The sequence below is a fragment of the Cupressus sempervirens genome, chromosome 6, assembly GCF_028749045.1.
Source record: "Cupressus sempervirens isolate cs-2001-9-10 chromosome 6, ASM2874904v1, whole genome shotgun sequence".
NCBI classification, from domain to species: domain Eukaryota; kingdom Viridiplantae; phylum Streptophyta; class Pinopsida; order Cupressales; family Cupressaceae; genus Cupressus; species Cupressus sempervirens.
The window spans coordinates 301,382,123-301,408,582 of NC_143123.1; the positions used below are offsets into that span (position 1 = coordinate 301,382,123).

At 34.5% G+C, this 26,460-nt stretch overlaps 1 protein-coding gene across 1 annotated transcript in view; it reads right to left on the minus strand.

Annotated features, from left to right (window-relative positions):
* Positions 1–19,463: 19,463 nt before the first annotated feature.
* Positions 19,464–26,460, minus strand: part of LOC149552399 (dnaJ protein ERDJ7-like) — a gene marked incomplete at its 5' end in the record, with an annotated part of 45,246 nt that continues 38,249 nt past the window's right edge. The window contains 2 exon segments of the mRNA XM_089787944.1: positions 19,464–19,904; positions 20,005–20,131. Of these exon segments, the coding sequence (XP_089644070.1) occupies positions 19,801–19,904; positions 20,005–20,131 (231 nt within the window).

A 26,460-nucleotide genomic window follows, 5' to 3' on the forward strand; every position in this document is an offset into this window, starting at 1 on the left:
AACAAATACATTTGCCTATGCAATATAAGGGTTGCTTAGATTATTACTTAGTGTCGAAATGTCTACCTACCAGAATTACATATGGAAATGTTAACAGAAGTAGGTATTGTACACTTGAAAGTGTCCCACTCTAAACCCTTCTATCCAAATGATTCCATGAGTTTGGAATACTTGGATGCCGGCTTAGAGCTCCCTATCCACGGAGTGCAAGAAGCTAGTATTCAAACATGAAAGCTCTCAGCCAAGCCTTAGAAATGTGCTTCTTGCTAGTAAATAATGCAACGGGAGGTTCCTTCAGACAAGAGCAAGAATGCAAGTGTCTCCAATGAGTTCCTCGAAGATGCAATGCAAGATGGAAGATTAAACTTGAATGGAAGTGCAAGATGCAGCTATGCTAGAATGTGAATGAGAGTGTTACAATACCATTATTTAAACTATGTGAGATAGATTATTGCAAAATAGAAGCTAAACTAACATGCAACATGAATCTAAGTTAAAATGCTATGGTATGAGAGAATGTAGACAAGAAATAGAAGTTCTCCGCAAAGCTCCAAAGAAACCTGTTAGAAAACCTGCAGCATAATAATATTCAAAATTAGGATGGATGCTTTGAGGGGGAAAGCTCTCTCCCTTTTAAAGTCATACGGATGGTAGAGATCAAGATGAAGATGGTGGATGATCAAAGGTGGAATTTGAAAAGAGAAGTGATCCATGTGCACACACAAGTCAACCAATAGAATATAAGTTAACTTTTCATATAAGACAAAAGTCTCACAAGCCTTTTCTTTTAATTGTAAAATAGAAAAAGGACTTTATGTGTGCACTTTAAGTGGGTTGGAAGAATGGGGTGTTTTATTTAATTAAAAGGGGACATGTTCTTTTAATCAAATAATGAACTTAGGATAGCATAGTCAAACTATAGGTTATAATCAAATAAATTGATTATTAGCAATTTGGCCTAGGTAAGTGATTAAATTAAATTAGCCAAAATGCTGAGAAGGGGGCTAATAGTCTAGATGACCATTTTTAGGTGATTACAATTGCCCCTCTTTGACTAATGCATGATCGATCTAGGAACACATTATGTCAAAGAAGATCGAAGCCAAGTAGGCAGTGGTAGATATAGATGTCTGATTCCAAAGAATGAAATGCAGAAATAGATAGCAAGTCCTGAATGCATAGCTTGATAGCGATAGTACTGAACACTAGGAAGATGATGTTAGGATCCAAAAAGAAGTCTAACACCTAGCAAAGCAAATAGATCGAGAGCAAGTGATAAGGTCAAACAAATGCTCCTAAGAAATAGATAGCTGTAACAATCAGCAATAGAGTATTTCTGCCCCCTCGGTATTGAAATCAAAATGAGGTAAGGGGATGCAAAAATTGGCTAGACATGAGAAAATTAGAATATAGCAATGTCCAAGATGACAGATAGATGATTAGAACCCAAGAATGACTATAAGAAACTGATAAAATGCCCCAATTTGACTAGAGTTGACCTTGAAGGATATAGCATAAAAATTAGGTCAAAATGAGTAGAAAGGTGATTTTAGACATGAAACGATGAATTGAAGTAGATATGAAATATGGAAATGATGAAGACACGAAGAAATGAAGATGCCCTAGTGATGATTCGAAGATTAGACCTCAAAAGGTCAGCTAACTGCTTAGAAGAAAGTAGAATTTTAAAAGACAATTTTGACCATCAAGATGAACTTGAATTTGGATTTCGATCCCGAAAAGGAATCTAGGACGTCGAAATTATTTAAGAGGTCAAAACTTTATATAATGTGATGATAAGATAGAAAAGAGATGAAGTGAAAGATTAAGAAGGTGAAAAGGCATGAACAGAAGAAAGTAAAGAAATATATGAAAGGAGTTAGCCGATATGTTTGTGAAAAGATGAAGAGAGAGCTCTCCCCATATGCAAGAACGCAAGACTAAGCTAGAAAATGAACCTAAAATGCACGCTAATATGCAAAGTGGTTTACCAGCAAGAAGTGCATAACATTTAGACTCTTAATTTCATCATTGAGCATTTATTAGGGACATCATGAGATCATACAACCATCACTAGTATAACTATGAGGATATGAATATGATCGATATCAGATAGGGATGTAGAAATCCAATCTAAGTATCAAAGACATGTAAGTCAAGATAACTACGTGATTAGATTCCCTAAGTTTAATTTAGCAAGATTACACCTGTATCAAGGCATAAGCATCAGGATAAACCCCGAGTGTGGTCTTGTGAAATAGTCAAGGATGATACATTTGTAAGTCAAAATGTTGAATAGGTCAAGCATAAATTCTTACAACACTATAGACAAACAAAGTATACCCACAAGCAGAAATCAAGAAAATATGTCCCATGCCCCCAGTCTTCTAGTCAATGACATCCTCGAAAGACTATTAGCGAGGGAACACATGGAAAAGAAATCATCATAGACAACACACAAAGTAGATAAAGATCAGCATAGCTCAGTTGTTTAAGTGTTAAAGTGCGTGTGTGTAAGTCACTTGGCAATTTCTTCAAGACTTGATTCTGATAGTGAGAAATATCGCGACATCGGAGACCGTAGTTAAACTATCTGTAAAGTGTTGAAAAACACTTGATGTCAAGGTGGCGGAAGTGTTGAGAAACACTGTTTTGTTAGTTGTCAAAGAAACCCTAATGCACAAGAATACCTCAATAGGCTAAGTAGTTATGCCCTCGAGATGAGGATAAGAAACAATTCCAAGCTAGGAAATGTGTAGCGAAGTGGATGATTGAGACGGATAGACATAGGTGCAAGGGTTTCAAGTAATGCTTGTTTCCAGGTTTTCACCACTTGACAGATTTTTTCAGGACTTTTTTCATTTTTTTTGTATTTTTGATTTTTTTTTATGATACATCAAAGCACCTATTGCTAGGTTTTCACTAAGATGATCTTTTTTTAGGACATTTTTTGATTTTTAGGATTTTTTCAACATCATATATGATTTTTTGCATTTTTTAGAATAATTTAGACATCACTAGTTCTCAAAAAAGATCACATCATTTTCTCTCAATGTCTAGCAAGGTATAGGATATGATGGAGCAACGAGCCGGTGGATAAGCAAAGATGGATGAAAAAGGAGTATGAAGCAAGTGAAACTGATCCTCAAGGACTGACTCCTCAAGAGTACCCAAGCTAGGGAAAGAGGCGAAATAGTCATATGAAGAATATTTTGGATAAGCAATGGAAATAATGAGAAAGATAGCATTTAGGATAAGCAGTGAAGCCAACAAGTGATATAGCATGAAGTGTGTAGTCCAAAAGAGGAGCCATGTCAAGAAACCTATGAGAACCATGTTTCATTTATTGTGGTCAAGACCAAGGGGTCAACTAGATAGGATAGGGATGGGATAGAGCAATGAGAATAAAGCTCACGACGGAGGCTATGAATGAATAAGAAAGCACAAATAGAGAATCTCGTGGATAAGATTACCAATATGCAAAGATAGCTCAACATTGTCAAGATCAAATATAAAAGAGGGGATGGATGGATGATGGAAGAATTACGCATGATGCCTGTTTGCCAGGTTTTCATCATGGTACTTATCTAAGGTGCCACAAGAAGTAGTTTTCACCATAGGATAAATTTATTTCTCTTTACTTTTGCTACCAAGGTGCCACAAGATGTAGTTTTCACTAAGACACATTTTCATTTTTTTCATTTTTTCATTAATATGATCTTTCTCAAGAAAAGTATCCTCATCACATGAATTCTTAGAGGTATCAATAATTCCATTATCAATAAGATCTTGGATTTTATGTTTTAGCTCAATGCAATCCGAAGTAATATGCTCATTATGTTGATGATAAGCACAATAGATATCCAAGAATGGGTTTCCATATGAGCTAGACTTAGGTAACATGATGATCTTATTGCCAAGAAGTTTTTGCAAAGTGTCATCATAAGAATCTTCCAAGGGAGCAAAAGTTCTATTAGAAGTATGTGTAGAGTCCTTTTGTTGTTTCTCAAGTGAATGGTATGCATCCATGTCTTCATCATTATCTTGGTCAAAGATAGGTCCATCATGAAATTTTAGCATAGGCTCAAAGGAGGTATCACTTTCTTGTTCTCTAAAGAGGTCTTTAGATCTAGAAGATGAAGACATCTGATGTCTTGAAGTAGAGCATGTAGACCTAGAAGAAGAGGATGACCTTAAAGAAGGTGACTCACATGCATGTAAAGACCTTAAGGAAGATTCATGTAATGATGCAATCTTCTCCTCTAACCTTTTCTTAAGTTTAGACTTCATTTATGTCATGCACTTAGAGAGATGAAGGTAAGAAAGATCATTTGTCTCTTCTAGTTCTTTGTATTGTGCATATAGATCTTGAAACTCTTTAGTGACATGGAGGATATCATGATCATCTAGATTTGGTTGAAGTTTGGTAGCACAAGGTTTAGATCCCATAGTTTTAGATGCAAAGCCAAGCATAAAAGAGCATAGAAGATAACCTGATGTTGAAACTATAGGAGGTAGAGTGTTTACTTGCCAAGATAGTAGAGAGAGATTAAAGTGACTTGTCAAACAATATGTCCAAGAAACTTATGACATGAATGACTCAAGTCAATAGCTAAGCAAGATGCCCAAATAGCCAAATAGATAGAGCAAGCAAGGTGACAAGTGAAGAACTCTCCAACCCAAGAGTGTAGTCAAAAAATCAAGGCAACCATTTCAACAAAAATATAACTAGCAAGCAGACATAGACCATGAAGACAAAAAAATCAAGAGCATTAAGACCAAAGAGCCACTTTAAGCATGTTTAAGCACTAGAGACATAACAAATCACAACCAAATGATGAAATCCCCCTTAGTAAGTAACACAAGAAAATGTTTGCACTTGACATTTTGACTTGGTTGACAAAGTTTGACAATAATTGATAGCATAGAAAATTTGATGTTCAAAAGCAATTTCTTTCCAAGCAAGATAGTGACACATGGAGTAGTCTTCAAACAATCAAGCAAGGGACAAAACAACCTTGCATGATACAAGCATATGTGAGGTCTTAAAAGAAATCCCTAGAACTATTTTCATGTGTATGTTCAAAAGATTTTCACAGGTATACCACATTTGAGAACACATCAAGCAATATCTACCTAAAAGACATGGTTCATTACTCAACAACTTGGCCCACGCTTGATGCTCCTTCACCTCACACCAAGTGGTTTCCCACAAGAGATATTGGCTTTGTCATGGAAATGTCATAAGCATAACCAAGGGAACACAGATGGTGAGTGTAAAATCTTGGGGTGATCCGGGTAGTCTACTAGGATCGATCCTTGCACCAATAATTTGAGCGGCTAAAAAAAAGTAGTTACTAACTTAGGGTGTTTAGATAGGGCTTTCGTTCATAGTGTTCCTCTTGCTCCCAATTACGAGACACCTCACCTTGCGATGAGTAACCGATCTCGCGACCACAAGAGTACCTTAAGCATTCTTGCCTAGTGATCTCCCTATGGTCGAAATCCCATAAGCGATCACACTAGGCAAAGACAAACACTACGTCTACCAAGGTTTTGTGTCCTTGATAGCCTTGAGTTTATAGTGGGTTGGAAGAGTCGGGTAATCTTCTTGTCCCCACTTGAGTCGTTCCTCTCAGGTTGTCCGAGAGCAGGCCCTCTAAAAGATTCTAAACTACACAAAAAGTGAATCAACTTTCAGAAGTCAAAATTTCTGATTCACCACAAGGGTGAAGAGCATACTTTCCTATTCCAATCATTTTCTCCCAAACACACCAGGAAGATTCAGTTAGCTCTTACTCTTGAAACCAAATGGTAAGTCAAGATTTCTGATTCACCACAAGGATGAAGAGCATACTCTCCTATCACCAAAAGATCCCAATTGTAAGTTTTAATGTGCTTAAAAATAAACAACTAGTATATGCCGCACATGTAAAAGTAAAGAACAAGCAAAATTGGGTTTTTATGCATTGGGCAGCCCTGCAAACAATCGTTAGTAGCTTTTGTGCATTTGAAGCTTTGACATGCGTTCTTTTTATGCAATGTTTTAATTTTTTTCACAAAGATGGCAACCTGCAATCACAACTTGTTAGCACCACAAGTTAGTGTGAAATAACATAAAATAATACAATAAAAAGAAATTAGTTGCCTCAAATATCCAAGTTATCTTCCAATCAAGTATATGCAAAGAAAGTGCAAACTAATCACAGATGCTCTCATTTTTACTCTTTGCTTTTGACTTAGTCAACAAGATTGGACTTGTTTGCTATGATTTCGGATCCAAAAACAGAAATGAAAAGAAGAGACCCGTATTAAAAATCTAAGAGCTTTTCAAAAATGCAAGAAATTCAAAAAAATCTCTTCATTTGTGTCTTAGAGACCCATTTTGTCAAAATAGGCCAAATTTATCAAAACGGATTTTTGATTTCTAATACGATCTCAAAAGTCAAAACACAAAGAAAGAACCCCCGTTAGAATTCAAAATACTTTCTGAAAATGTAAGTTTTTCCAAAAAAATGAGCTAATTTGTGATTAGAAACAGCTTTTTATAAAAAAAAATAAAGAAAAACTCATAACTCCCGCAAATCACATCAAAATACTGTGAAAATTAGATTGAGACATGTTGGACACATATCAAACTCACAAAAAAAAATTCAGAACCAAACTCCAAGCGGTTTAAAAGATATGATCAAATCTTTAAACCAACTAGATTTTTGGTCTTCAAACCAATCTACTTATGGGTTGGCCTTAAAACCAAAGTGGTAATTCTACAAAAGCACTTGATTAGATCCAATATGCTGCTGTAAAAAATCAGAGATAAAAAATAAAAGAAAATGGAGCTAGAAGCTTGATTCAAGCCCCACGGTGGGCGCCAAAAATGTACACTCGAAAGTGTCCCACTTTAAACCTTTCTATCCAAATTATTCCATGAGTTTGGAATACTTGGATGCCGGCTTAGAGCTCCCTATCCACGGAGTGCAAGAAGCTAGTATTCAAACATGAAGGCTCTCAGCCAAGCCTTAGAAATGTGCTTCTTGCTAGTAAATCATGCAACGGGAGGTTCTTTGAGACAAGAGCAAGAATGCAAGTGTCTACAATGAGTTCCTCAAAGATGCAATGCAAGATGGAAGATTAAACTTGAATGGAAGTGCAAGATGCAGCTATACTAGAATGTGAATGAGAGTGTTACAATACCATTATTTAAACTATGTGAGATAGTTGCAAAATAGAAGCTAAACTAACATGCAACATGAATCTAAGTTAAAATGCTATGGTATGAGAGAATGTCGACAAGAAATAAAAGTTCTCCACAAAGCTCCAAAGAAACCTGTTAGAAAACCTGCAGCATAACAATATTCAAAATGAGGATGGATGCTTTGAGGGGGAAAGCTCTCTCCCTTTTAAAGTCGTACGGACGGTAGAGATCAAGATGAAGATGGTGGATGATCAAAGGTGGAATTTGAAAAGAGGAGTGATCCATGTGCACACACAAGTCAACCAATAGAATATAAGTTGACTTGTCATATAAGACAAAAGTCTCACAAGCCTTTTCTTTTAATTGTAAAATAGAAAAAGGACTTTATGTGTGCACTTTAAGTGGGTTAGAAGAATTGGGTGTTTTATTTAATTAAAAAGGGACATGTTCTTTTAATCAAATAATGAACTTAAGATAGCATAGTCAAACTATAGGTTATAATCAAATAAATTGATTATTAGCAATTTGGCCTAGGTAAGTGATTAAATTAAATTAGCCAAAATGCTGAGAAGGGGGCTAATAGTCTAGATGACCATTTTTAGGTGATTACATTTGCCCCTCTTTCACTAATGCGTGATTGATCTGGGAACACATTATGTCAAAGAAAATAGAAATCCAAGTAGACAGTGGTAGATATAGATGTCTGATTCTAAAGAATGAAATGCAGAAATAGATAGCAAGTCCTGAATGCACAGCCTGATAGCGATAATACTGAACACTAGGAAGATGATGTTAGGATCCAAAAAGAATTCTAACACCTAGCAAAGCAAATAGATTGAGAGCAAGTGATAAGGTCAAACAAATGCTCCTAAGAAATAGATAGCTGTAACAATCAGCAATAGATAGCTGATTACAGGTATAAAGACTTTGATGTATATCATGTAGTGCATGACAATCTTAGTACTAATTTGCTTCTATCTCCACTTCCATTGTAAACTAGTTCGAAAAGTATATCTATGTGTTTGCATTTAGGATGTTCCTTTATTCATAACATCATATATTCCACTGTAACACTATATATTTTATTTATTATATGTTTCTTAGTGATCATTAATAGTTATACCAATTTACATAAACTATAATTCTATTACAGCTCAATCGTTTGACCATATTAAACTCTACAATGTGACTATACAAATATATTATTTCCGACAACTAATTTCTTATTACACTTAAAAGCTTACCAATACCATTTCATTAGGCATCCTAATAACACAAGGAAAATCACACTAATTAAATTAGTCATAGAAATTTCATCACTATTTAAATAATATAAATCTACTACTACAAATTACCAACTACTATTCTCCTCATGCCTAGTGTACCCTACATTTTCACTAATAATTTTTTTTATTTATATCAACTATTTACCCTCCCACACTTTACTATTTAGTCGATATATTTTGCTTTACGAATAAATGAATCTAATTACTAACTTTTTTGTATCTCTAGTTCATCATCGACCACCTTATTTACTAATCATCTAATAATATATTATGTAATGCTATTTGCATAACCCCATAACATATAAAAAAGGAATGTTTGTTTAATATTTATATAAAATGACACACTATTTAATATACAATGTCTAGTAAATTATTTTACATATATCAATGTGATATTAGAGTATGCATTAATTAACCTATGTTAACTATACAATCTCCATGTGTATTATTATAACTTACTAATTGGCTAACATAGAGTTCTAACTACTTGTCAACCTAACATCACTAATATTAGTATCTAACACCACTAACAATTAATACTATTACTATTACTTACTAAAAATCTTACACCACTAAATTATGCCTAATTCTCCTCCATCCTCCCTCCTACTTCCTACATCAATGTGGCCCACCCTATGCCTCTGTTAGTGCTAATGACAAGGCACTAAACCTAGCATTCCAAATCTCCAAACTTTGCAATTCATAACTTCACCTAGAAAGGAGGGCATGAATAACATGAAAGGTAGTTTGCACTTAACCTTTGGTGGCTCTTTTGTGGCACCTAAGAGGAAGAAGGGAATAGTGAGAATCGTGTGATTCCTCCTTCCCAACAGAATTCCGCATGCCCTGAGTTTTCATCAATTTCGGCTTTGATTGGCATTAAACATACTTTATTTTATTTGAGGTCCTTTTCCTATAGACCTAGGCGATGGATTTGTTGGATGGATTATAAAGTGTTTTCACAAGTTTTTAGGTGTTATTATTTTTATATTGCTTATTTTCTATTTAAATTGTACCTATATAGGGGAAAATGTTTACTATGATTTGACATATCCTATTATGTTCTAATTTTATATATTAGCCTTTTTGATTGGCATGATGGTGACATGAAAGTCACGTGACTCACTTGAGTCTCCATTTGTAATGCTTATAAAATGAGTATTTGATGTTGTTAAAGTTTCTTCCCTTAGCCTATATGTTATTCTATTAATATTTAATGTACAAGATTCTAGGGCATATTCCTCTTAATATTTTATTGCTCTGTATTAGGCATGGATAAATTTTCACCTTTTCATACATTTTCTAGAGAATCAATAAATGTAGCTATAGGAGGTTTTCTCAACAAGCTTAATGTATTTATCTTTTTGCTCATTTTAGGAGATCATGTTTAGGAGTTGACAATGACCTAATTTGACTTCCTTACTAATTTCCAATTTGTAAGTTTGATGTTGCTATAGCATCTACACATCTAAGGATCTAATTGAACTTGAAAACAAGTGAGTCATTCTCCATGCATATGCAATAAGCTTCAATTATAATACTTCCTTTTCATTGTATCTAAAATGCAGGTTTCCATAATAGATCAAGATAATCATACTACTATTCCTCTAAGGAGGGTACTCTATCCATTTTGAGAACTATCTATTCCACTATGTCCAAATACATCTGAATTGTCAACCCAAGGATGTAGGACTTGAAATGGGTCAGCATAGTATGTGCATCAAGTTCCTTTAAGAGTCTTAACACCTATGCTGCAGGAAAGTAAAATGCATGAAAGGAATTTATACTACTAATTCAAAACAGTAAACATACTTAGATTATCAACAAAGAACCATAGAAACTATAAAAAAGGGAATTCTAAACTAGTTAACAATTCAAACATCCACTATGACAAGTTTACACAAGTGTTGCAGGAACTTTCACAGTAACTATGCTACAGGACTAATACTATAAATCTATCATAAACAGAAAATTGCAAGAAACGAATCTACTCTACCTAAATCTATTCCACCTCCCAAGTGGGCCCCCTTGGTTGGCTTCAACAAACTAAGAACACAACAAGTAATTCAAAATCACTCTCTCCTTAGAATTCCTCTTTTGTTACATGACTGAACAATTCGTAGAGAATAGAGAAAACAACTTCAGAATCTCCGGATCCCCTCACTAACTCTAACTTTCCATATATATAGAGGATTGGAACTTATTACAAAACATAACAAAAAAACTCATGAGCAAATATCATCAGTAAAAAAAGGGTGGGATGCCAACCATGACTTTTATAACATAGATTAAGCAATAGAATAACGGTCTGCAGATAATGTAACAAGTCGGCCTTTCTAAAATAACTCCTTTCGCAAATGTGGCTTATCACCTAGAACTGACCTACGCTTCTCATGCTATGACCGGTCTTCGTTACTCCTTTAACACGGTGCTCACCACTCTTCGCACCACTTCTTCATTTTTTGAAAATTAGAAACATTCAAACACATACAACATTTATACTCTCATTCGAATATTAAAACATAGCTTAAAATATTTTATGAAATACTGCACTTTATATATAATATTAAGCAAGGTATATCATATCCACTATCCATAGGTTTAATAGGTTCTAGTTGCATTCAACATAAGTTCACAAGACATTTAAAGTAGATATTTTGGAAATGTTTTTCACATGGCTCAAAGAGTAAGTTCTAAATATATATAAACTATATCAAATTTGAGACATTAATATGCCTCATCATCTGCCCCCCACTATGCAAATGCTTGTCCCCAAGCATTGTACTTCTTTGCCATTGCTCTAAAATCTCCCACTATTGTCTTCCCTTGCTTCTCACTTCTGAAGGTGTAGAAATATCCTCTGGATCTTCTCCAATGCTCACCCAAGTGTTCTTCAACTAATGGATCTAACTTGGTAGCATTGCTTTCATATAAGGGCCAGAGAAGGGTAGGAGGTTGGAAGGTTAGTGGCATCCATAATTCTTTCCTGATATACCTTCCCAATTACATGTATTTAAGCACTCTATTTACTGTTGCCTTGAAATTAATAGGGTTGTGTTGTTTAGCCTTCTTGAAAGATTATGGCAATCGACTCCGCCTATTTCTAAGCCTTGCAAATGCTCTCTATGTTGCCCCACTTTTCACCTTGTAACCATTTTGCAAAAGTGGAAAATTTTGTGTCTTAGTTAAGCCTAGGTATGTCTAGGTCTAGTTTTAATTCCCCTTAGGTGAAAAGAGTCTCCATCGGATTTTCCATCTTTCCCTTCTCCCACATTTCATGGCTGCGTGGTTTTTCTTGATGTTGTGAGGTAGCTTAGTACCTAATTTGATGGGGATTCTTGCAACATACGAAGGTTATTCACAAAGTTGGTCTTTTTTGTGGCTTATCATGTTTTCAATGAAAGAAAGAAGCTTGTGGAAAAATGAGCATCGCCTTCTCCTTGGCGAGTTTTCTACCCATAAAGGCAATTTTCTATGAAGAGCAATAAATGATGTTTATGAGCCTATATAAGAAGATGATGAGCTATTTTATGGAAAATCCCTATTTTTGTTACAATAGTCTACCTTGGGAAACATTCAGGATCTATAACAATGCTCAAAATCATCTTAAGTGGAAAACTCAAAATTGACTTCTCGGCAAGCTTTTGACCCATGAAGTCCATTTTCTGCCAAAGGTGATTGTAAAGGAAAGAAACAAGGAAGTGGGCCCCTTTTCAAATTTCGTGGTCCTTTCAAGATTTTCCAAACCCAAAGGAAATATTAACTCAAAGGATAAAGTTAAAAGGAAAGCCTGGGGAAAAAAATGAGAATCGTCTTCTCCTCGGCGGATTTTCAACCCATGAGGACAATTTTCCGCATTCAAGAGAAAATTAACTTTGTAAGAGGATTGGGCCCACAAATTACACACGAAACATCTTAAGATGATAATGGAAATAATCTAACCATTGCAGGAAAGGTATACTGAACAGAATTTAATTAGGAGGATATTTCCTTATGGGGTATTATGTTCATAATTCTCTGAAACTTAATGGGAAATGGCAAAGTAAGTATGAAAGAAAGGAAAGTTACTATTGGGCCAACAAAAATACTGAAAAGACACCAAAATATCCATTAGAGCTCCCACATTTACTGTTTCAACATATTTATCCTTTAATTCATTCGTGTGGCGTCAATCCTGAAAATCAACGGATGAATTGAGACTCCTATATAGATAGAAACATAACAGTTATTCAAACTACCACTTTTTCTTGAACTGTTATTCTATTAAATTGCACAACACTTTCAAATAGTCTGTATTTGTGAATTCAATATCTTGTTCTTCATCTACATTTAAAATTTCAATTTACTTCATTCTTAGACAGAATGGCAACCTTTGCTTCAAATACTTAAAAAAGAGAATTAAAGGTGTTGATAGAAAGTTGTTCTAAGTTTACATCCAAACAACTTTGAGAAGGTTTTCAAAGCGTCAGACTCCAGAATGTGGCAATCTACAAAGGAGAATTCGCAACAACTCGAATGAGAAAAAGCTTCACCACGTCAAGTTTTCAAATGGCTACTAGAAACTCATCAAAGAGAATGCATTGGTGTAGAATACAGGAATCCCCAATCTAGCGATCATCACAAAGAACAAGGCTTTTGTTGATAACCTACAAGATTGATTTATTCAAAATCAACAATTTCAACATCTTCATCTTTTCTTCAAGTGTAGCTTTCTTCTTTGTAGATGTAGAAGATGGATTGCATGTAATCTAGTCACACGTAACTCAAACATATGTAATGCAATCACATGTAATCTAATTATTCTTCTCTCCTAGTTAGAACGGATCAAAGTTGGTTGAGTTATTCCCACTTTTTCCTCATTTTTCTCACTTCTTTTCTTATAAAAGGATTGCCTCTCTCATTCTCTTAACCATCTATTATTATATGCAAGAAAGCTTTAATAAAATTGTGCAAGCATAAATTTGATTGTGTAGTATTGTTTTGAAGAAAAGTGAATACAAAGAAGCAATTGGAGCTGAAAACTTTGATTGAGTGCAATTGTAATAGTGTGAATTGGAAGCTTTTACTGTAATTTGTGTGTTATCTTTGATTCATGTGTTATTGTGGTTTCAATAATAGAGCATAACATATTAAGAAGCAATCAGAGCCAAAGCTTTGACTGGAGCAATTGTGGTGATATATAGACTAAAAGCTTTGGTTGTAGCTTGTATTTTCATCTGAATTCACCAAAAAATAGTTAGAATTCTCTACTTGTGGAAGTTTTTGTGCCCCAATGGTAGAGATTGTTCTTATAGAATAAATCAAAATAGGACATTGAACCAAATCAATATGCTTTCGATTAGCCTTTGAATTGGTGTCGATTGATCAGTATCATCGTTTCTAGCTATTAGATAGAAGTGTAGCTAAGGATTTCATCTTGCTCATTATTTGCTCCATGGGTAAGTGGATTCTTTCTTGAAAGTTAAGAGGAAAGAATATTGGCAACACCCCTTACAAATCTCTCAACTTTGTGCTTACCTTGAGTTGATTCAAGGAATGGTGAGAAAGGGGGAGCCTTCCCTTTCAGGTAGAAGAGACTTTGGCTCATACGTTGTGGCTGGTCTACCTATTTTGCAATTGGATTTGAACAAACTATCGGTTGCAAAATATCCACCCAACACACACATTGGATCATACATTAAAAAAGGTATATAAATAGTGAAATCATGATGTGCATATTTGATAACACCCTTTATAAATCTCTCAACCTCGTGCTTACCTTGAGTTGATACAAGGAATGGTGAGAAAGGGGGAGCCTTCCCTTTAAAGTAGAAGAGACTTTGGCTCATACATTATGGTTGGTCTACCTATTTTGCGACTGGATTTGAACAAACTGTCAGCTGCAAAATATCCAACCAACACACACATTGGATCATACATTAGAAAAAGTACGTAAAGAGTGAAATCATGATGTGCATATTTGATTAAAACCCCTAAAATCTGATATGCTCCACAAAAGTTGTTGCACTAAATGTTGTCATTGCTCTTCTAAAAGTCGCTTCTACTCTTCTAATATTGCTCCCACGTATAATATAAATGTCATCACATTTTTTTTAAATGTTGCTCACATTCTTCGAAATTCTAACAAACATGGGCAACATTTTTCCAGAGAACTTGTTTTTAAAAAATTCAACAAAGCAAAATAAATCACATACTTCATCGAAAATTGACCCCAAATGTACTATTGACACCTATGAACACACTTACTCCATCTATTACCAACGAGGATGGTAGCACCCTCTTTAGCTTTGGAGTGATTAGTAGCAAAATGGTTTGAATCTCTCCAAATACATTTTAGATTAATGTTAAGATGAAACTAAATTGCTTTTAGTTCTTGCAAGGTTGTGTAGAAATATTCTTCAACTTGAGAAATCTTTTGATGACATTTTTGTCTATGGATTCAAGGTTCCATGATGCACAATCCAGCGCCACCAAGACTTAAGGGGTAGTATACATACAACCACATAAGTTTTGATGTTACTTGGGAAATTGATCTTTTGGGGTGCATATCTTTTTATTAACCCCAATACCAATGGGTCTCCCTCCTTTACTTTTGAATCCAAACACTTAGTCAATCCCTAGGCAAGATGCATTAGAATTTTTGTTTTTCTTGACTATCGTCTTATTCTTTTCTTTTCTAGCTCTTATTTATGTTGCATCAATAATGTCAACATTGGGGCCCCCTTAAATGGTACAATGACCTATCTTACCCTCCAACTCAACCGGACTAGTTCAATCCATATTGTCAACTTCCCCAACATCCTTGCTTAATCGTATTTCCCATTTTAACCATCCAATCATAGACTTGAATTTTGAGGATATTAACACAATTAGCCCTCAGGGGAGGCTGAAAGGGTAGTAGAAGAGCACCTTAAGAATTGGGGTTATATTCATTTTTATTGATCAATAGGGCCTTATCGAAATTCCCATGATTAGACTCAATGTTACAATGGGTAACTTCAAAACTAGTAAGGAGCACCCTCTTACCCCACAAGTAAAAGTCTCCAAGCCACTAATTGGATTGATATCCTCCTACTCCAAGGTTCCAAATAATTCCTTGCAAAATGATTCTACCTTAGCTTATTTTTTAGGAGTGTTCCTTGTCCTTAAGAACCCATCTTCTTTGGATATTTAGAGTGTACCGCCTTCAAATGGAAGAACTTGTTTTGTAGTAACTTTGTACCTTCACTTTAACGATATCCTAGGTCCATGAATCCATGTATGCTCAAAAAGTTACTTCTCCTCAAGATTCATCGTTTTGCATCCCCAAGACCAGAGAAAGTATCATAAGGTTCAAAATCCTCAAGGTCAAGGTCTGGGTCATCCTCAACCCTTTGGTCGTGGGCAAGCTCGTCCCTAACTCCTTGGTAAGGGATACCCATGGGATTTTCCTTGATTTTCAAGCTCAATTTCAAGGTTTGTAATTCAATTCCTCACCCAGTGCAATCAACCCTTTTCGATTTTAATCCCAAAATTGCAATAAAAGGACCCTTGTTCACTTCATTTAGCTATCCATCATATGTGCAAGCAAGCCACTAGCATCTACAAGTATCCATTGTTGTTCTTTGACCATTCATTATGAGCAAGATTCATCCAAGGCATCATACATTCAAGCAAGCTCTCAAAGAGCATCCAAGAGTTCAATTCTTCAAGCATTCAAAAGCATATGTTCATTCATGGATCTATGATTTGGTATGAGTAGATCAATTTGCATTTGTGGAGACATTCTATATAATCATCTACTTACAAGAATTGATACATCTTTGTGGATAGTGTATCTAAATCCATCCACAAAGGTTTGACAAGCGAGGTCAGTATTTACATTTGCCTTGCATTTTACATCCTAAATCATTTTAAGCTTGATTCCTCAAACAAGGCTTGAGTGAGGCAAGCCCCTCCCAAAGGAAAATACCATTTTCCTTGCTTGCAGGTGCAAATTTACAAGTTTCAACGCAACAAGACTCAAATATGAGAATTGGGGTTTGAGGTTGCAGGTTTGATTCTAAATCTCAATTTTTGATATAGATCAAGTGAGTGACAACCTAACGTTCAATAGCTTTTTACAACATTTTTGCAAATCTAAGTTGTCCTAATTGGTTTACAAACTCAAGTCCATGCTTTATTTCATAGCATTTGTCATTTACTTTCAAATTTGATTGTTGTGTGTTTTTAGTTGTTATACAAGTTCATTCATTGCTTATATCTCCTTCAACCAATTCACTTACACTTGGCAAACACTTAATTGATTTTATCAATACAATGCAATTAAAGAGAAAGAACGTCACATAGAAAGTAGTCCTTTGAGTTTATATCCCGAAAAGAATCTCAGATATAGCATTAGTATGCCTTACATCTTCTTTGGGTTGTGTAGATCTAGTTTGAGTACTTTGAAGGGTTATGCTCAAGGGTCCTCTCACTTTCCCTAATGTGAAAAACAAAATAAGGCGGATAAATCAACACATAATGTTACATTTTTTTTTAATCAAAAACCCTATTTTCATGTTAAAAAAAAGATTGGTCCTCAAAACTCTCTCTAAATTAAGCAATACACCTTAGTTTATTAATAGCAAGTTCTTGGGCATTGGGCTTGCTATGCTTGGGGAACACAAAAGAGGGCAAATAAGAAGAGAAGACATCATTGATATGAGCGAGAAAAGCATAAGCACTGAGGTAGGAACAAGTGTAACCTATTGGGCAATAAAGGAAGCCCAAGGAGTGGAAGCAAGGGTTAACAAAATAGACTCAACAACACACAACAAATTACTACCACCAATAAAGGAGATGAGAGAGCTTTGAGGAGCCTCATGGTTTGAAGAAGCAAGAGGGGAAAGAGGGCATAAATGAGGACTCATGTTGAAGGAGGGGCAACATTATCAAAAGGAATGGTGCATGTGTCATTTGCTACATAAAAAATTACATAAATACATCCTAAGAATTCAATGGGGCATACCACAACACCTTCCTCAAATTCAATTTTCAATTCCTAAAAGCGATCAAGCCCAATGTTAACAGAAATCAACCACCTAGCATCCATATAGAACATCTATGGGGAATCCTCCATCCTTAGGTTATTTCCCAAATTCTCAAGCAAACTAGGGATGAAATTCCATAAGAACGAGGAAAATATTGCAAATGGTGACTCATTTGGAACAAGATAATGCCAAGAGTTCATCATGGTGGCATCTAGGGACCAGTTAAGAGCCCTAAAACAACTTGCACCAATCAACCAATATTGTTTTGTCACTACCTCTTTTTGACTACGAGAGTTATTGAAAAAGATGATAAATTAACCTTTTATGATCCTTCCTACAAAATGAAAAATGGAACCCTAATTTCTTGTTCCAAGTATTTTGCAAATGCATCTTATCAACATATAGGGCTGCTAAAAATATTGCAAAGTCTTTTAACTTTTTATTTTTATTAGAAATAGAAAAGATCCTCTACAAATTTGGTTTAATAATAAGAAACGTAGTAGTGGAGCACTTACCTCTTCTTACTCCATTCTCAACAACATTTGAGACAAGCTCTCTCAACAGGGGGGAAATGTTGTACAGGCCAAAATGTTTCTCTTTGTCACCAGTGCATCTTGAAAAGATATGATAGATGGTTTTACCAATTGGTTTGATATAGAGTGTCCATTACCAAGTGATTATTTTTCGACAAAAACACTAAACTCTCCATAAGGATGGTATTAGGTGTTATTAAATGCACAATAATGAATTGTCTATCCACCACCTAGGCTGAGCATAAGCTCACTTGTGCAATGGAGGCCCTATTACCGGTGTCCTTTAAGTTGTAAAGCATATTTCTAGTCCATTCCAAAGGGTAAAACATAACATTTGAAGTGGGTTGTGTAAATATCCATGGATGATAAGTTCACATCAAATGCAAAAGTTGTTTAAAGAGTCAAAAAGATTAGTGAATCACATATTATCATTTGAGGTGTAACAATAAAAAAATCATGCATCCTCGATTCAGCAAACCTTTATAGAGATCAAAAGAATTGCCAACTATAAGAGATCCTAATAACGTCTACCACTACCATTGTACAACTTTGTGTTGAAAGCATGAGAAAAGGTTATAACAATTAACACATTCAATATTGACAAGAGTTACTCTTTTGTCACAAAGAGATCACAAGGTCATAGAGTAAAATATGGAACACATTGTTCAAGAAAATATTTTAACATTATTAGTGTTGCTTGAGCTAGATGTAGAGGGAATAATTTTGAACCTGAGTTGATTTTCTATACAAACAATACAGAGAAAAACTATAACACTCAAGAATGGAATAGTTTGTTATCAAAGATTCTACATAGGATGATAAACATTTTGCACAAAACCATGCATAAGTGATTAACATTCACAAGCTTGTGTGATGGGACCATGTGTTATGTAATTCTATATGTGCATGGGGTTATGTCTAAATGACTTATAACTACCTTAACTATTCATTACAATATATGATCATTATTCTACTAACGTATAAGCAATTAAGCCAACCTAGTTCACATTCAAGGGTATGTATGTATATACTTAAATATATGTACACACACACACACACAACATGCATCTATATATTTATGCATGTATACATTTGTGGTCAATTAATGATCGTCAAATTTATGTTCTACAGATTTGTCTCCTTGAAATGACTTATTACACTTGACAATTGTAGAATTTTCCTATTGAATTCCTCTCACACAAATTATTTTGTTATACAATATCTCTTTTTGTTACTATAACCTTCTTTTAGGAAGGGAAATGTGCCATGTGGGTCCCTTCCCCTATTACCATCTCCTCCTTTATCACACAAAAAAAACATTTAAGGTTCCTCCCATGTGCACCATATCTGCTAGAGCCCTACACTTACTTCCCCTCCGCAACACCACACCTCTCCACATACTTAAGTAAATTAAGTATACTTCAATATTGTTTACCCCTTTCAAATAAAATGTGTAGATGAATAAATAAATAATCTTCAACAATAGGGCAGCTTTGATGAGACTGGATAATTGAATAATTTGGAAGTACTAATATTGTTGTAGTTCTCAAAATAAATGTTCTAATATCAATTTAAAAAGGGGGGCCTCGATTGCTCAAGAATCACAAATGGGTATCAACATATCATTTATGCATATAACATGCCTCCACATAGATCGAAACAAAAAACTACTAGATTGTTTATGTTATAATCAGAACATATTGCAAATGAGTATTTTAGAAAATACAAACACAAAGCAAAAAGAAAGCAACAAAATTGCATCTGCTTGCATTTCATTATCTTCTCCGCTTAACTTCTTTCTTCAATTCTGAACGATAGTGTTCCATGTTTTTCTTTAACCAAACCCGTTTGTTAACAAGCTCCTCTATTTCCGATTCATCTGAAAGTTTTTTTTTTTAAATTGTAAAAGAACTTGAAAGTGTATGTTAGCAATATAAGGTGAAGCAATATCCTAAATTAATTTGCATTCTTATGCTTACCCATGGAAATCCATGTCTGAAGATGTAGGCCAAGGCATTGTCGTGTTAAATAGCAAGCATCATTCCATGTGTAGGGCAAACACCTTATCTGATACCTCCCAAACCAACATCCTACCCACAAAAGTAACTAAGTGGGGTTGGAGAACAAAGAAAAACATTATTAAATTAAGCAATTATGCACACAAAAAACAATACAAAAGCTTCTATTTATATTACATAACTTAATTAAGATATTACACCTTCGAATCGAAGGGAGATCATTACTAATAAAATTTCCTTGTACATTACAAAACAATATATAAAGCTTATCACTCTTCTATACAACAGCACAAAATCTCTTGACTTAATGCTCTCGTAGTCAAATGCATCATAGCTCCTGCATTTCTATCAATGCCTTAACCAACAAAAAGAAAATTCATACCGCATTCAGCTTTAAAGCAAGACCATCAAAGCTTTGAATAGTTAAATTGTCAAAGTCTATATGCATTATTTGTAGTCTATACAAATCAAAATGCACTCCACAATCTACAATAATGAGACTATAGTAGGCAGAAGAGTGTGTATTCACCTTAGTTTCTATTAGGAACTTAAGCAGTATCAAGGGCAGCCAATGAGAGGGACCAATAAATAAGCCAATACCTAAGAACAATTACATGATTTGAAATCCTACCACCTAGTCTAAAAATACACTTTATGATGCCTTGGCTTCTAAAAACTGAAGAAATGAAGAAATTGTATTAGTTTCTGCTAGTTACAAAAGCAGGTTCAGATAACTTTAATTTCTGTGAGGTGAAAAGAAACCTAGAAGCTGAAAATCTCACTTAAGACTAAACCTGTAAAATGACTTTGAAGAGAACCTCTCAGTTTCGTTTTGTCCCACTTAAAACTAAATGAAATGTACTCTTAATTTTGAAGAGCACCTTACAGTTTATTATCGTCCAATGTGAATCTAAGCTAAAATCTACCACAGTACCACCACTATAGAGGGTTGTGGAAATTTGTGCACATATTGCTTCTTGTAACATTGCGTCCAAAGTGAGAATCTTATAGAAGAGATATTTGTATCAGGACTCCAAATTCGCAGCACTGATGGCATTTTATGGGTTCATTGTGTGTATCACTTACTTTTGTCTTACCATTTCAGTTCATACTTCTGCATTCCTGACTTTGGCATGAACAAAATTATTACTCGTCTTTGTTGTCAAGCTTCAATGTTTGTCCTTTTGCTTTCGACTAAATATGGGATTGCTTGCTTAGTGATTTAGAGTTTAATAATCAAGTAGCTTATTAGTGCCTTAGGAAAAGAAAATTTGAATTGGAATAGATATTCTACAGTCAATTCTATTTAATAACTTATATTTTTTTGTTAAATAATCTACTTACTAAGAGAAGGGTTAGAAAAGAGCCTTTCTCTTAAACAAAGACTTACTTTGCTAGCTATTGTGTTTTTTTTATTTTGTATTCTACTCCCGTACTCCCAAACATCTGAGTGTTCATTGTTTTTAAATATGGTACCAACGCTACTAGCCTGGTAATTGGAGATAAGAGAAAAACAATTTCAAGACATTATAATGTCAACAAGGGAGACCAAAGGTGACAGGGATTATTCAAGAAATTCTAACTTTTTCATTTGTTATTACCACTATTAAAAATGACTTCACAGTGAAACTATTTGATGCAAAAGAATTTGATACTGTAAAATCACAATCAGCACATTGCTTCGAAAAAAAAGCGTTCATGAAACAACTCTGTAAGAAAGAAAAGATCTCCATTCTACAGGTTGCTGAATTAAAATATAAGAAACCAAAATCATTAAATCACTTGTATTCTTAGAAATTTTGTTGATAATATAACAATTTGTGTTAGTCCTGCAGTAAAACAAAAGCAAAAAGTATTTCTCTACAAGAAGGCCTTGCTTTTGAATTGTGGTTTCTATTGCATTATGTATTCTTTACTCTTTGTTCACATATAACTGTTATAACTGAATCTGTGACTGGAAACAGGATTGAGCCCTAGTCAACTGAAACATAGATCTATGCATTAACTATTCAATTGATCAAAACACTTTATGTGGGTTCATTTCGCATAACCAGAAAATCAGCATACACAAAAAATGCATGACTGCTCCTGCTTAACAGAACTAATCCTGCAATTCTATCATAGTAAATTAGTAATCATACTTTTACATCCCCAATTCAGCAAACTCTTGGCAACCTAAAATTTTGACCCAGATTAGGAAGTTGGCAAAAAAATCAGAAAGAGCTTAGCAAATTAAAAACACATGTAAATTCATAAAATAAATGTCAATTGACACGCAAAATACTTTTTAAAACAATATTAAAAAAAAAAAAATTAAAGTATAGCTAGGAAAATTACTGGAAAAACATTCAAATCCATAGCAAGGAAAAGATACAAAGAAAAAATAACTAAAACAAAACTTAAAAGAAATTGTTTGTGGACTTGTCTTTGCCTTTGGTAAAGACATGTGAGTACTTGCCATAAAATCGCCTATTGATTTTTTGGCAAGTTAATCATCAGTTATTTCCACCTCACTAGTTCTTCCAATCCGTGTCATCTTCCAGAACTCTGACTTATATCACAAAATGTGTGTATATTATTCTTCAATGCTTTCTTACATCTCTTCCACATGTTTGTTTATCTTCCAATATAATATAATCCATATAATAGCCAAAGCACTATATACCAACACACATATCCATAGACTTTTTATGCATTCCATTGCATTTATCAGTAGTTGATGTAGCCATTTAGCAGATGATGCAATTGTCTCATTGTGACAACCATAATACCGTATTCATGATACTTTGAATAGCTCTCAAACAGCTCTTGCCAGCTCTGGACCTGCAGAGCAATAACCTGCTAATACTCTTGAGTCTTAATCACTATTTCTTTTAACATCACATCAAGGGCAATAACTTGATTACTAAGCTAAGAGGAAGATATTTCTAGAGACAGTAGGGGCATGAGAGTCCATCCTTTCTGAATTTGTTTGCCCTCAAGAAACTTAAGATTTGGATGATCAAAGATCTCTTCTCCCTTCCAAGTAGCATTTCCCATGGGCATGCTCTTTTATTTGATCAAGAATTTGGGAATGATTTTATTCCTCAATCACTTCTCCCTCATATTGAGAATGCTTCAGGCTCCAAGACTAGTTTACCTTTGTCATCAAGCAGGGCTAACTCCACACATGGGATAATGTGTAACCCTACCACTTTCTTCACTAGAGACAGATGAATCACATTGTAAATGACTGTTTTTGGGCAGCTTCACTTCATATGCTATTTCGTCTATCTTCCTTAGGATCTTATATGGCCTTGAAAATTGGGGTTTTACTTTTCATCTCTCCTTACCTTGATTGAAGGTTGCTTACATGGTTGCAGCTGTAAGAATACCAAGTCAACAACTTCAAATGTTCTCATGACGTGGTTCAATCAGCATACATCTTTTGTTCATTTTGTTATTGATGCAAATTGTAATTTCTTGCAGAAAATCTTTAGCTCCTAGCACAAGATATATCCATTTGATCCATGTTAAATAACATGGATCTTTCCTGCAAATGTACTGACATGGCCATTGTTCTTGGTGTGTTCCAAATGCAGATTGAAATGATTTATAAAAATGAGAGGAAGAGACATGTCTCATCTCTTGTGGTTAATCATCATTAGATATGAATAATATATTAACAATTTATATATATATATATATATATATATATATATATATATATATATATATATATATATATATATATATATATATATATATATATATATATACCTAAATGATGATTTACCAACAATAGTGAATCTCATGATCGAATCGTCCTGACAGTAACTATAAACTTAACACTCCCTCAGTATGATATTCCTAGAATGGTATATTAAGGATATCAACATAAATCCATCAACACACACATATTTATTAACATATATTACAAATAGAATTTACTTCAATTCACTATGAGGCTAAATATCTCAACACTCCTCCTTTAGCAAAGAGGGAATTGAAACAAAGATAATAAAAGATTAATCGCTTTAAGTGTGGTCCAGCACGATCCGGCCCGAAGAGCCATAACAAATTGATTTTCATAGTGTCCGGCAAAATCCGGCCCAAAGAACCATGATGAGTTGGTTATCAAGGTGTCTGGCAAAATCCAGCCTAAAGAACCATGATAACACTCGCTGCTAGACATCCAACACATTTTGGTTTTACAAATTAACGTAGCATATCTAAGACATAGGTCAAACTATTGATAAGATCGTTAGCTTACAGTAGTTACCTTCTATATGAAACATTTGTTATCATAACTTCCGGCACTCCGAGACAACAACTTAATGTAGTCTGTTATGATAACAGGTCCAACTATTGATAAGATCGTCACCTTTCAATAGCTCCCCTCTTAAATATATATATCAATGAAAGATCGTCACCTTTCATGACATAATCACAACATCATGTAGTAACTCACATGATATCCACCATAAACCAAGTCAAAGGGTGGACCCACCATCGCTGCTACTAGAGGGTGGAACAAGGGCTTTCACGTTAGACTTCTCTCTCATAGAGGAGAGCATATTACAAAGAATTGCATCTCAAAATTTCTCCCTCTGAACACTGATCCTAGGAAGTCAAGACCTGTAGTTACTCCCTTTGAGACTCTCCTCACCCAAGGATGCCTCTCAGACTCCCTTTGAATCTGATATTAATCTTTCAACCTTTAGTGATAAGTCATTATTTCCTCATGTTGTATACAAGGGTAGGTCCATCAAAATCATGTAGTGACATACATGTATTTTTAAACTCCCTCTAAATATCAATCTTTAGAGCTTCTCGTATAAGGTTGTCTCTAATGAAGTATTAGACTCCTGCTTGATATGAAAGGATTCTCAATCACCAAAGATATTTGCTTCATGAGCCTCACTTTATCCAACTAGATCATCAAATGACTAATGAGTTATAGATCAAAGCATCTTTTGAAGCTACTGTCATAAGACTGAATCTAGACAATATTTGGTAGCATGTATAAGGTACCAACCTTCTTTTCCTACAAGAATATTCCCTACACATAAAGGAAAAAATCAAGGCAAATGACTCTTGTAGTATGAATACAATTAAGAGAGCGAATATAGTAAGTAGATAAATGTAATACTGAAAGGCTAATGAATACTTATATGTGCATTCTTGATACAAGTTACTTTAATGAAGGTCCATATCCATCAAGTCAGAAAATGCCTCTATATAATCATTTGTCAAACAATCGAAATGGAACATTGGTTTATATTTCCCCACACAATGAAAAATTCCCTCTCATATTGTTTGAACAATTTTTACATTCCGTGGAATATGGAAAACTTCTTTTATTCATTCTCTTCTAAAGAACTATGAATGGTTCCCATCTTTCTTGTGGTGTTGCCAAAACTCCTATTGATGTCCAATCTAGTGCTTGTGTATCAAAAAGTTCACAATGTCTATAAAGGTATATGAATCATTGATTTCGTCTATTATTTTACATATTCATATGCATTTTTTTGTTATAATCTATACTTTTGTTTGCACCTCTACGTTATAATACGACTTTAATCACTGCTAGTAACTTATCATTTGAATATCATTGATCAATTTGCTTTTAACATTGTTGCTTGCCATACAATTCCTCTTCATTGTAATGGACCATAACTATTGCAGTGTAATGTCCCCTTTTTGCAAGATTAGAAATATTAAAGGATGCATTTATATGATATCAAAATTGACTATGAAATCGTGGACTATAAAAGGTCAATTTAATATTCAAAGTGGGCTAAAGATGACAAGGAGAGATAAGACGAAAAGCCAAGAGGGAAGTCAAAGTCACAACTGTGAAAATAAAAGAAGAGACCCTTTTCTTTTGGCATGCTTGATTTATAATTCAGTTTCAGTTTTTTCTCTTGTGAGAGTTATTCAGAAAGCTTCAACTTTCAGCTAGTATGAGGACGCAGCCCCTCGTGCCGGCAAACAATGGACGCAAACCCATTGTCTTTGGAGACGTCACATCAGGTGTCTCACATGTGCTTACAAGTTCTTAAATTTTTCCAATCTAACTATAAAGCTGTATTTAGGATTGGATTTTGGAAGTCAGTTATTGTATTGTTGTTGTATAATGCAATAACATTGTTTTAAGGAGTTTTTATGAGATTATTGGTTTTGTACTGTTGGTTCGTAACACATTCTATATGCTTGAATTCCTGAATATTATTTTGAAAAGAACAGGTTTATATCTATTGGAGGATCTGTTGTTTTTTCTATTGTTGTTCATAATACATCTGCCTATGGTTTAAGTTCTGAATATCAGTTTTGAGGAAACAACTGAGTATACAACTATTGGAGATATTTTCTAGGATTTATATTTCTAGTTTTTACTATGCAACTTCCCATACATGTGTTATGAATGTTATCTGG